The 13740-nt window shown below is 47.7% G+C and overlaps 1 protein-coding gene across 1 annotated transcript in view; it reads left to right on the forward strand.

Annotated features, from left to right (window-relative positions):
- The window catches only part of LOC137536943 (zinc finger protein 850-like), a 66045-nt gene that overhangs the window by 38387 nt on the left and 13918 nt on the right, over positions 1-13740 (forward strand). Inside the window, exons 16-19 of the mRNA XM_068259112.1 lie at positions 6580-6748; positions 7329-7463; positions 7624-7713; positions 7810-7954. Of these exons, the coding sequence (XP_068115213.1) occupies positions 6580-6748; positions 7329-7463; positions 7624-7713; positions 7810-7954 (539 nt within the window). The remainder of the gene's footprint in view (positions 1-6579; positions 6749-7328; positions 7464-7623; positions 7714-7809; positions 7955-13740) is intronic.

Raw genomic sequence — 13740 nt, forward strand, 5'->3', positions numbered from 1 at the left:
ATAGAAACATTGGGATCCAAATGGTGCAGTACGTCACATGTTCAATGGCAAATGTACAAAAAGGTAGTGGTACTCACAAAGGATGGTTGCACAGGGGGCAACCAACCACTGAAAGCAGGTGGAGATTTATAAACCCGACTCCACTCGGGTGACCTGCTGGAACTGCATCTGGTCACACTCTTGGCAAAACAACAAAGGACCTATCAGTGGGGGAGTGTGAGAATCCGCAGGCAGCCTTTTGACCATTGTTTAGGTTTGCTTGCTGCAGGACTCTGGAAAGGAGACCTTTTGTCAGTTGTGCAGCTTGTGTTGCTGAGAGATTTGCATACATTAGTCATGCAAATCCGTTACCTGCCTTCTTTTGATGGCTGGCACTATAAAAGCATTTTGCTACCAGAATGCTTTGCTGGACATTTCCCTTCCATGGTCTGTTCCTGATGGACACTGCTGGAGTGTCAGCCATTCTCGTTTGTTGAAGTTATCTTAGTGTAATTCGTGGGGATGCACTAGGCAGTTCCCTAGTGCAGTTAGGATTGCATTATCTGTTTTGCCTGTTCCGTCTGTCTTGTGTTTGGATCGCACAAGCCCTAGCGTTAGCGGCTGTGGATCCTTCTGATTGAGTCTGGAGTGTAGGTTGGAACAGCGGTTGTTTCTGCCTACCTCATCTGTTCTGTCTGCCGTGTGTTTGGATCCTTCTGTTCTGTCTCCTGGGATCGCGCCAGCCACTTTTCGCTAGCGCTGGGGATCCTTCTGTTCTGTCTCCTGGGATCGCGCTAGCTACTTTTCGCTAGCGCTGGGGATCCTTCTGTTCTGTCTTCTGGGATCGCGCTAGCCACTTTTCGCTAGCGCTGGGGATCCTTCTGTTCTGTCTTCTGGGATCGCGCTAGCTACTTTTCGCTAGCGCTGGGGATCCTTCTGTTCTGCTACTCTGTACCTGGATCGCGCTAGCCACTTTTCGCTAGTGCTGTGGATCCTATCTCTCGCTTGTCCCTGTTTTCGTTTGTCTGTCTTGTCTGCTACGCTTGCAGGAGGCTCGGTGAGGTAACCGTTAAGCAAGCGCTCGCGTCCTCTGTTTCATGTTTGTCTGTCGATGGTTAGTTAGGCGTGCTTGTCTCTATTGTGCTTATCACGTGGAGACCGCGCATAACCGCGTGCAATGTTGCGAATGAGTGCGGTGTTCGCGATTAGCTAGCGTTTGTTATTTTCCGTATCTCCTTATTGTATGATTTGCTGTGCCTTTGCTACCCTTGTGCGCTGTCCTGCTCTGTCTTGTGTCTCTATCGGCAATCGCCAATCTTGTGATTGCGTTCCCACTTTGTTTCCGCTGTTGTGTGTTCACTGTCGCTGGGTGGCGGCTAGTTTGGTGCACACACATACATCCTGTCCCTGTGCTCTTTCTCTTTACGGGCTCTTCAGCCCCGTTTATCGGGTTCTGTACAATTCCCATCTGGCATCTGTGGCTGTGCAGCGGCGGTGTTCGCCTGCACTCCACAGCGCCATCTGCCGGTGGGAATTGCCCTCTGCGGGTGCATAGCACCTAGCCTGGGTTTCCCAAAATCATACGCTGGTGGAGGGTTTTCGTTGTGTCAGTGCGCGTCTTGTGCGCTGACCACGAAAACGACCCCGCCACCGTTACAGGGAGCCATTGGGTACAGGAGTACACCCCCAAAGGAGGGCGAAAAGCACAAAGTGGGGGAAGAGGCACCTAATGATAAATAAAACTGTGTTAAAACAGCTAAAATAATAAAGGGAGAGGTGGCTTACCTCAATAATGACACATTCATACACTTATGAAGTTTAATCATTATTGAGGTAAACCACCTCTTACTTTATTATTTTAGCAGTTCTATCTATTATTTATTGGTCACCTCTTCCCCCCCTTTGTGTTGATCAGTTATAGCCGAAATTGTTATACCACTTATTTTCTGACATTAAAATATTCAATATTTATGCTGTCAAATCAATTCATAATACCTTCTTCAGACTCTAATGCTGTGTACAGGGCCGGATTTAGGCCAAAGCCACCTAGGCCGTGGCCTAGGGAACCAGAGGAGCAAGGGCACCAAAGCAGCAGGCTAAACTGATGCAGCATTTGCAAATGCTGCAATGCAGGAAGATCAGGTGAGCGCCTGACCACGGTACTCTGCTGCTAGCTGCCTGTGCAGCAAGAGAAAGCTTTGGCACTGGAGATGATCGTAGAAATGAGTGACACTGATGGCTGCTGTGGTGTGAAGGCAAGCTGGCTATGTATACTGAAAGGGGGGTGGGAAAAGGAGGGATTAAGGGAGTCATCTGGCTACCTATACCCTGGCTACCTATACCGGAGGGAAAGGAGGGAGGGGTCATCTGGCTACCTATACTGGGGGGGGGGGGGGGGGGGGGTCATCTGGCTACCTATACTGAAGGAGGGTGGGTGGTGACAGTGGCCTGGGGCGGTAAAGAGTACAAATCCGGCCCTAGCTGTGTAATGGAACTTATGTTGAAAAGCCCAGCTTGTATATGGAGGAACATATGTGTTTTAACACATTTTATTTAGTACATGATATTGATTTATATTAGAAAAAAAAAAAAAGTACAAATACATATAAGGTGTGCATTCGAACATTAGCCAGTAAATAAGTTATTTTAATTCAAAACTTCTGCCGTAAAAGCTGAAACATAATGGGAAAAACAGAGCGTTCACATAAAGCATGCAGTTCCGCTACTCACCACAAGATGGCAATCTCACCAGTAGTGAATGGAACGCAAACACAGGAAGGAGGGTTTGGCCCAGATAGGAAGCTATGGGTGGAGTGTGAGGAAGTAAAGAAGAGACATTGCTGGGACTGGCAGGAGAGAAGGTAATAAGAGATTATTTTATATTTACACCCCGTAACCCCTGTCTGTCCTCATCCCTATCACCAGCTGCTACCCATAGAGGAGAGTGAGCTATAAATATAGAGGATAATAATGTAGGAGATTTGTGAGGGATCCCAGGTATGAGTCTGGACACAGCAGGAAGACCAGGAACTCATCTTAGCCTTCTTATTACTTATTTATAATAATACAAATATCTGCAGTGCTACTGTATAAATAAGTAATATAAAATGCAAACATACATTACACGGGGCAGTATGGAGACTGTGTCCCGCCTCATCTGATAACCAATTATAGCATAGTTAAAGTTCATCCCTTGGCACAGATCAAAAAACCACCACTGAATAGTTTACTGGTCGAAGTGCTCAAATATGACCTTTTCTGTGTGGAATGAGGCTTCTAATCACCTGACGTGAATAGGAGAAGGTGAGTACAGAAGTCAGTTTCAGACTTTGGGGGTGTGGCTGCTGTTCCTGCTTTGGTTACACAATCAGCGCTGCAAGGGGTGGGGCACAGTCAGAATCTTTCTGAGAAGTTACAACCAGCAGCACAGACAGTCTGTGATACAGGGAGGGGCTGGTTTCTGGGCTCCTGAACAAGTGATTTCTTTGATATCAGCAAATTAGACTGGTAATAGACAGACAGAACCGTGCTAATCTACTTGAGGTGACCCAGCAGGAAAACCTAATAGGGAAATTCCACTAACATGATTACTTGAACATCACCCTCTAGATATTTTAGGTTTCAGAAAGATTGTAGTAAAAAGAACACCCACACAATTCGGCCAACTGCAACGTTGCCAGTTGTTGAGGGTGCTGTGATTTGAAAACTGTACCCTACGAGGTTTGCCACTGGGTAACCTAGACTAGCGCCGCAAACACTGACTGCAGATGGAAAGCTACACAGATCTGTGAAAAAAAATTGTACCTGCAATATAACTAAAATGTATCTATGCTATACAATCCTAATATGCTTGTCTTTGGTGAGTTTGTTATTTTACGCCAATAAATATACTGTACATCTATCTGTGATATAACGTGTCTCCTATATGCTCATCCTGCTCTGATCACTTTGTTTAGCCCTGCGGTTCTGGAACCCTTTCTGTCAATGGTACATCCCATGCATGGTCTTCTGTTGCCAAGGCGTTACCTCCACTGTGCCTTTCTTCCATGTTGTTCGCAGTTTCTCGGCAGGTTATCTTTAGGTCTTTTTGTGCCATACTACCGATCAAAACTTTTAGACACCCCCATTTTTTAAGATATTTTATTGAAATTACAGCAGTTCAAGTCTAATGAATAGCTTGACATGGTACAAATAAAAGAGCTGAATTGAGAAAGGTTAAAAAGAAAAAACAAAGGTTACCCAAAATTGGAGAATGTACATTTCAGAATGGTACAAAATGGCCTTTTGCAGGGAAAAATAAATTGATTAACAACTTAGAGCTGTTTTGCAGCAAAGGAGGTTGATTTAGCCTGGAAAGTTGTGGCTTCCAATTTCTACAGGTGTCCCAACTTGTCCTGATTACTTACAACCCCCTCTGTCTGCATAGAAGTAGTGTCAGAAGCAGGGCTGTGGAGTGGGTACATCATCCCACTATGCCTCAGTGTATGAATTCTCCGACTCCAGGTACCCAAAATTGCTCCAACTTCACAGCCCTTGCAGACCTATGTGGAGTGGGTACAAAAATCATCCAACACCGACTCCAGGCACCCACACATTTCTTAGACACTGACTCCACAACCCTGGCTGCAACACACTGTGGTAACATCCTCTGTGAGCATTATTTAACACTGTATTGTACTGCAGAAATAAATGTGTTGCTATAAAAATGGAGAGAAAAGGGAAATTGACAATAGATCATTATAACACTTAAAAGTACAGGTCTCTCCCACAGAGAAGTTGCAAGGAAAGTTACAGTGTCATTGAGAACCGTCTACTTCACCAGCAAAAGTCATGCAGAAACTCGGAAACCTCTGATAGGAAGAGGTGTGGCCGACCAAGTTTCTGAGAGTGAACAGCTTGTGTGATCTGCAGCTCACAGGACAGCCTCAAGCACAGCTTAATAGTAAGCAAGCCACCGTTTCATCTGTAAAGAGAAGACTTTGCAGGTTTGACAGGTCAAGTTCCAGCTAGAGAGCCTTTGCTAAAACATCAGAATAAGAAAAATGCGCTCATTAGTAGCCAACTGGCGTTATCATAAAACACTGGCAGTTGTTTGCTGAGGAATCAAAGAAGGAGTTAAGAACTGGTGGATCAAAATTTGACATCTTTGGTTGAATGGTTCCTCTCATGTTACATTCACTGTTAAGCATGGAGGAGAAAGTCTGATTGTCTGTGGTGTAGTGGTTAGAACTTGTGACGCTGTGGCGCTGGATACCTGGTTTGAATCCTAGCCGGGGCACTATCTGCACAGAGTTTGTATGTTCTCCCCGTGTCTGTAAGGGTTTCTTCTGGACACTTCTGGTTTCCTCCACATGGAGGTGTTTTGAAGAATACAGGATTGCGGACTTGTACAGATTGAGAGGCACCCTGAACCAAAATGGCTATCGCAGCACTCTCTGGTATTTGCCTAGTTGATCAGGTGTTCATCCTACAGCAAGATTATGACCCAAAATATTAGTTCAAGGAACATAACAACAAGATGGTGAGCTTATAGGCATGGTATGGCCAGACTTCAAACCTCATCAAGCTGCTTTGGGATGAACTGAACGCTGTTTGTCTAATGATGTGCCACTGATCATTAGGACAATACAGGCTTGACTTTGTACCTAGTGCCCGGCTTTCTACTCTAATTGATCAAGGCGTTTACCTCACCGTAAGCACAGCTACTGGGGCTGAGTGGCCCTACCGCTGCATGCATCTAGTGCCAGCAGCTCATCTCTTTACTGTTTACATTTTGGTATATATATATATATATATATATATATATATATATATATATATTATATCATGTTACAGTACACTATGCGTTTTTATTACATAGTAAATTATCTGCACTCCAGTCTGGGATTCTCACAGATTCTCAGCAGCAGCTCCCTCCGCCCTCAGCCTCACAAACTGTTTACAGAGAATTAGCGCACAGAGCCTGCAGGGGGCATGCATAACTTCTCCCTATTACAGCAGAGGCAGTGCATTCTTCCCTGGGTCGACAAAGCTTGACAAAGAAAGAAGATTAGATATATTACAGAGACAGTGCAACTAGAAAAGGCTGCAATAATCCAGACCACATTAGAACAGGTGTAGGATAGAAGAAATACGGCTGAAAATTTTGCTACAGAGTCTCTTTAAGGTACTTTTGTTTGTTTTTTTGTCTCTCACGGCTACAATAAACCTGCCATTACAATTATATACTGGTCATTTCTTGGTCAGAGGGAAACCGGGCAAAATCAGGCAGAGATCAAATACTTCTTTCCTTCACTATGTCCTCTCTCCTTATATGCATGTCCTCCCCAGTCTGGCCTGTGCCCAATGAGCATCACATTTTATTTTCATTTATATAGCTGTAACATTTACTAATAATATAAATATATATAGTTGTAGCTGCAGTAGTTGTTGGTAGATGTGTGCTGAGCTCTGGCTCCAAGCATAAGGGACGAGTGGCTTGTGGGCAAGTTTTTGTCTTGGTCACACTGACTAATTAGGCCAGAGGCAAGTATAGCATAAGGAAGAGCCTATATTATGCTGAGTGTGTGGCACATGTAATGTATCCCCACCCTGATACAGCTCAGAGTCCTGCAGCCCTGATTATTCTCCGCTTACTGTGTATCTACAGAGTGAACCACCATTTATGAATCACATGACCACATCACTGAAGATGGATGAAAACTGGAGTCACATGACTGAAAGGATAATGAACCTTGCCTTGGAAATCATCTACCTGCTGACTGGAGAGGTGAGGAGGATTCTGGGAGGTTGCATGATATCACTCTTATTTTCTGTATACAAAACACACACCTGACCAGAGAGGTGAGAAGGATTCTGGGAGGTCACATGACATCACTTTTATCTTCTAATAACAAAACATACACCTGACCAGAGAGGCGAGGTGGATTCTGGGAGGTCACATTATGTCACTCTTATCTCAATCAGTAAAACACACACCTTATTGGGGATGTGAGGAGGATTCTGGGAGGTCACTTGACATCACTCAAATGCTAGAGAGCTGACGATTCTGGGAGGCCATATGACATCACTCTTATCTTCTATTAATAAAACACCCCTGACCATTGAGGTGAGGAGGAATACAGGGAGGGCACGTGATATCACTGTTATTTCAATCAATAAAACACACACCTGATTGGGGAGGTGAGGAGGATTCTGGGAGGACACTTGACATCACTCTAATACTAGAGAGATGAGGGGGATTCTGAGAGGTCATATGTACTGTTATCTCTTACTATAAAACATACCTGGCAATAGAGATGAGGTGAGAAGGTGGTCACATGACATCACTTTTGCTCTTTTCTTAACAGAGTCTTCCTCCAGTGAAGTTTGGAAGTCATGTGACCATCACGGTGCCCCCACGCCACTCCCTGAAACACAAGAGAAACACCAAGTGGAAGATTGTAAAGGCCACCAATAAGATCACAGAGCTGCTGGTGGGAGAGGTGCGTAGTCCTAAGAGTTATGAGAAATGACTCAATTATTTATTTAAATTGTTTTGTGTTTGAAAATTGGTGATGGTGTACTGAATGATTTTCTGCTTGAGTTTCATGTGAACCCCGTCTATACATTGTGTCTTACTGAGCCTAATTCACTGCACTGCAGGAGGAAGAGGAGGAGGATGAGTGTCTGGAAGGTCAGAAGGTTCAGGAGAACATTGCGATGGAAGATCAGAATATCCAACCTCATCCTCAGGTAGAAGCTCCATAGATAATGGGTGTTATTTATGTTCTGATCCATATATTGGCTTCTCAGTTACTACTACATTATTATGTTTCCCTTACATTTTAGGGTAGAAGCCCCACGGCCTGTAGTACTATTGTCAAGGGAAAGTTACAAGACAATGATGTGATTGAGGTGGGGCAATATATAAAAGGACACAAGGACCTCTACAAGGATCCCATGATGGAGAATCAGCGGTCCCTCACATCACCAGGTAAGAGGAGAGGGCAGTATAGAGCATGCATGTTAAAGAGGCGCCGGAAAATTTGGGCGCAGGTTGAAGCCGAAAGACAACTCGCCCTGCTCCTGCAAATTTCCCAGCTGTCTTCAATACAATTCCCATGCTTATAGCCTTATTGGATAGGGGGAGATGTAATTTGGGCTCCAGCTATTGCCAAATTACGCTATTTATATTGTAATTTGGTTACAGAGTATTTCCGGCGCCCAAATTACTCAGTGACAGCAGTAATTCACATTATTAGTACAGCTGTAATTCACATTATGGTGTCGCCCAAATAGCGACATCCAAATTACCTGTCTCGGTATGGATGGTCCACCTAGATACCCCCATATCTTTTCATGCACAACAGTTCAGTAAGGCTGTAATAACCACATAGCCAGTGGATACATTAATACTGCTTATCACTCTGTACCAAACCATTAATTCACATTTGATTCATTATGCCAATGTGAGATCTTTCTCATTTATGAACTGATGTGATAAGCATCATCGGCACTTGTTAATCTGATGCTGCGTCAGCTCAATATTTCCAGAGCAATAGTTTCATACAGCATAAGTGAAGGGAAGAAAACAATAGCATGTGGGTTCTCTGCTGAGCTGTACTAGCCCCCGCCCACACACCACTAAAGTGACTGTTCATGAGCAGAGACAGACCTGGCAAGTATTTGGGTCCCCACAAACACTGGTCCACATGACAGCCCAGGGGCCCCAGGTCTCTCTCACTCACTGGGGCCCCCAAACCACCATGCGACACCTAGAGGGAAGTGCGGGCAAGCCCTGGACCTCTCACCTCCAGGGGACTCGCCCCACCACCTCTAAACTGAATGCCAACTGCAACAAACACAATTGCTAACTTCCAGTCAGAGCAATATCCTGCCTCTATCGGGCCAGCAGACGCTAGTCAGCCAATCAGGTGCACTGTCATACACCCTTTGCCTGCTGTACCATACCTAGCAGGAATTACATAGATTAGCATTCAGGTGGGAGGCTTCGGTCGGACGCAATCGTGAATTGCGTCGTTTACAGGGACGCCCCGTGTAGGCACATCGCCCACACGGTCCCCTCCCTAACCACTCACCTGTCAACCGCATCCTAGAAGCTGCAAAAAATAAATTTAAAATCACAAACACTGGTCCACATGACAGCCCAGGGGCCCCAGGTCTCTCTCACTCACTGGTGCCCCCAAACCACCATGCGACACCTAGAGGGAAGTGCGGGCAAGCCCTGGACCTCTCACCTCCAGGGAACTCACCCCACCACCTCTAAACTGAATGCCAACTGCAACAAACACAATTGCTAACTTCCAGTCAGAGCAATATCCTGCCTCTATCAGGCCAGCAGACGCTAGTCAGCCAATCAGGTGCACTGTCATACACCCTTTGCCTGCTGTACCATACCTAGCAGGAATTACATAGATTAGCATTCAGGTGGGAGGCTTCGGTTGGACGCAATCGTGAATTGCGTCGTTTACAGGGACGCCCCGTGTAGGCAAATCTCCCACACGGTCCCCTCCCTAACCACTCACCTGTCAACCGCATCCTAGAAGCTGCAAAAAATAAATTTAAAATCACAAACACTGGTCCACATGACAGCCCAGGGGCCCCAGGTCTCTCTCACTCACTGGTGCCCCCAAACCACCATGCGACACCTAGAGGGAAGTGCGGGCAAGCCCTGGACCTCTCACCTCCAGGGAACTCACCCCACCACCTCTAAACTGAATGCCAACTGCAACAAACACAATTGCTAACTTCCAGTCAGAGCAATATCCTGCCTCTATCAGGCCAGCAGACGATAGTCAGCCAATCAGGTGCACTGTCATACACCCTTTGCCTGCTGTACCATACCTAGCAGGAATTACATAGATTAGCATTCAGGTGGGATGCTTCGGTTGGACACAATCGTGAATTGCGTCGTTTACAGGGACGCCCCGTGTAGGCACATCTCCCACACGGTCCCCTCCCTAACCACTCACCTGTCAACCGCATCCTAGAAGCTGCAAAAAATAAATTTAAAATCACAAACACTGGTCCACATGACAGCCCAGGGGCCCCAGGTCTCTCTCACTCACTGGGGCCCCCAAACCACCATGCAACACCTAGAGGGAAGTGCGGGCAAGCCCTGGACCTCTCACCTCCAGGGAACTCACCCCACCACCTCTAAACTGAATGCCAACTGCAACAAACACAATTGCTAACTTCCAGTCAGAGCAATATCCTGCCTCTATCAGGCCAGCAGACGCTAGTCAGCCAATCAGGTGCACTGTCATACACCCTTTGCCTGCTGTACCATACCTAGCAGGAATTACATAGATTAGCATTCAGGTGGGAGGCTTCGGTTGGACGCAATCGTGAATTGCGTCGTTTACAGGGACGCCCCGTGTAGGCACATCTCCCACGCGGTCCCCTCCCTAACCACCCACCTGTCAACCGCATCCTAGAAGCTGCAAAAAATAAATTTAAAATCACAAACACTGGTCCACATGACAGCCCAGGGGCCCCAGGTCTCTCTCTCACTGGGGCCCCCAAACCACCATGCGACACCTAGAGGGAAGTGCGGGCAAGCCCTGGACCTCTCACCTCCAGGGAACTCACCCCACCACCTCTAAACTGAATGCCAACTGCAACAAACACAATTGCTAACTTCCAGTCAGAGCAATATCCTGCCTCTATCAGGCCAGCAGACGCTAGTCAGCCAATCAGGTGCACTGTCATACACCCTTTGCCTGCTGTACCATACCTAGCAGGAATTACATAGATTAGCATTCAGGTGGGAGGCTTCGGTTGGACACAATCGTGAATTGCGTCGTTTACAGGGACGCCCCGTGTAGGCACATCTCCCACACGGTCCCCTCCCTAACCACTCACCTGTCAACCGCATCCTAGAAGCTGCAAAAAATAAATTTAAAATCACAAACACTGGTCCACATGACAGCCCAGGGGCCCCAGGTCTCTCTCACTCACTGGGGCCCCCAAACCACCATGCAACACCTAGAGGGAAGTGCGGGCAAGCCCTGGACCTCTCACCTCCAGGGAACTCACCCCACCACCTCTAAACTGAATGCCAACTGCAACAAACACAATTGCTAACTTCCAGTCAGAGCAATATCCTGCCTCTATCAGGCCAGCAGACGCTAGTCAGCCAATCAGGTGCACTGTCATACACCCTTTGCCTGCTGTACCATACCTAGCAGGAATTACATAGATTAGCATTCAGGTGGGAGGCTTCGGTTGGACGCAATCGTGAATTGCGTCGTTTACAGGGACGCCCCGTGTAGGCACATCTCCCACGCGGTCCCCTCCCTAACCACTCACCTGTCAACCGCATCCTAGAAGCTGCAAAAAATAAATTTAAAATCACAAACACTGGTCCACATGACAGCCCAGGGGCCCCAGGTCTCTCTCTCACTGGGGCCCCCAAACCACCATGCGACACCTAGAGGGAAGTGCGGGCAAGCCCTGGACCTCTCACCTCCAGGGAACTCACCCCACCACCTCTAAACTGAATGCCAACTGCAACAAACACAATTGCTAACTTCCAGTCAGAGCAATATCCTGCCTCTATCAGGCCAGCAGACGCTAGTCAGCCAATCAGGTGCACTGTCATACACCCTTTGCCTGCTGTACCATACCTAGCAGGAATTACATAGATTAGCATTCAGGTGGGAGGCTTCGGTTGGACGCAATCGTGAATTGCGTCGTTTACAGGGACGCCCCGTGTAGGCACATCTCCCACACGGCCCCCTCCCTAACCACTCACCTGTCAACCGCATCCTAGAAGCTGCAAAAAATAAATTTAAAATCACAAACACTGGTCCACATGACAGCCCAGGGGCCCCAGGTCTCTCTCACTCACTGGGGCCCCCAAACCACCATGCGACACCTAGAGGGAAGTGCGGGCAAGCCCTGGACCTCTCACCTCCAGGGAACTCACCCCACCACCTCTAAACTGAATGCCAACTGCAACAAACACAATTGCTAACTTCCAGTCAGAGCAATATCCTGCCTCTATCAGGCCAGCAGACGCTAGTCAGCCAATCAGGTGCACTGTCATACACCCTTTGCCTGCTGTACCATACCTAGCAGGAATTACATAGATTAGCATTCAGGTGGGAGGCTTCGGTTGGACGCAATCGTGAATTGCGTCGTTTACAGGGACGCCCCGTGTAGGCACATCTCCCACGCGGTCCCCTCCCTAACCACTCACCTGTCAACCGCATCCTAGAAGCTGCAAAAAATAAATTTAAAATCACAAACACTGGTCCACATGACAGCCCAGGGGCCCCAGGTCTCTCTCTCACTGGGGCCCCCAAACCTCCATGCGACACCTAGAGGGAAGTGCGGGCAAGCCCTGGACCTCTCACCTCCAGGGAACTCACCCCACCACCTCTAAACTGAATGCCAACTGCAACAAACACAATTGCTAACTTCCAGTCAGAGCAATATCCTGCCTCTATCAGGCCAGCAGACGCTAGTCAGCCAATCAGGTGCACTGTCATACACCCTTTGCCTGCTGTACCATACCTAGCAGGAATTACATAGATTAGCATTCAGGTGGGAGGCTTCGGTTGGACGCAATCGTGAATTGCGTCGTTTACAGGGACGCCCCGTGTAGGCACATCTCCCACACGGTCCCCTCCCTAACCACTCACCTGTCAACCGCATCCTAGAAGCTGCAAAAAATAAATTTAAAATCACAAACACTGGTCCACATGACAGCCCAGGGGCCCCAGGTCTCTCTCACTCACTGGGACCCCCAAACCACCATGCGACACCTAGAGGGAAGTGCGGGCAAGCCCTGGACCTCTCACCTCCAGGGAACTCACCCCACCACCTCTAAACTGAATGCCAACTGCAACAAACACAATTGCTAACTTCCAGTCAGAGCAATATCCTGCCTCTATCAGGCCAGCAGACGCTAGTCAGCCAATCAGGTGCACTGTCATACACCCTTTGCCTGCTGTACCATACCTAGCAGGAATTACATAGATTAGCATTCAGGTGGGAGGCTTCGGTTGGACACAATCGTGAATTGCGTCGTTTACAGGGACGCCCCGTGTAGGCACATCTCCCACACGGTCCCCTCCCTAACCACTCACCTGTCAACCGCATCCTAGAAGCTGCAAAAAATAAATTTAAAATCACAAACACTGGTCCACATGACAGCCCAGGGGCCCCAGGTCTCTCTCACTCACTGGGACCCCCAAACCACCATGCGACACCTAGAGGGAAGTGCGGGCAAGCCCTGGACCTCTCACCTCCAGGGAACTCACCCCACCACCTCTAAACTGAATGCCAACTGCAACAAACACAATTGCTAACTTCCAGTCAGAGCAATATCCTGCCTCTATCGGGCCAGCAGACGCTAGTCAGCCAATCAGGTGCACTGTCATACACCCTTTGCCTGCTGTACCATACCTAGCAGGAATTACATAGATTAGCATTCAGGTGGGAGGCTTCGGTCGGACGCAATCGTGAATTGCGTCGTTTACAGGGACGCCCCGTGTAGGCACATCGCCCACACGGTCCCCTCCCTAACCACTCACCTGTCAACCGCATCCTAGAAGCTGCAAAAAATAAATTTAAAATCACAAACACTGGTCCACATGACAGCCCAGGGGCCCCAGGTCTCTCTCACTCACTGGTGCCCCCAAACCACCATGCGACACCTAGAGGGAAGTGCGGGCAAGCCCTGGACCTGTCACCTCCAGGGAACTCACCCCACCACCTCTAAACTGAATGCCAACTGCAACAAACACAATT

This window comes from Hyperolius riggenbachi, chromosome 10 (genome assembly GCF_040937935.1).
Source record: "Hyperolius riggenbachi isolate aHypRig1 chromosome 10, aHypRig1.pri, whole genome shotgun sequence".
Classification (NCBI taxonomy): Eukaryota; Metazoa; Chordata; class Amphibia; order Anura; family Hyperoliidae; genus Hyperolius; species Hyperolius riggenbachi.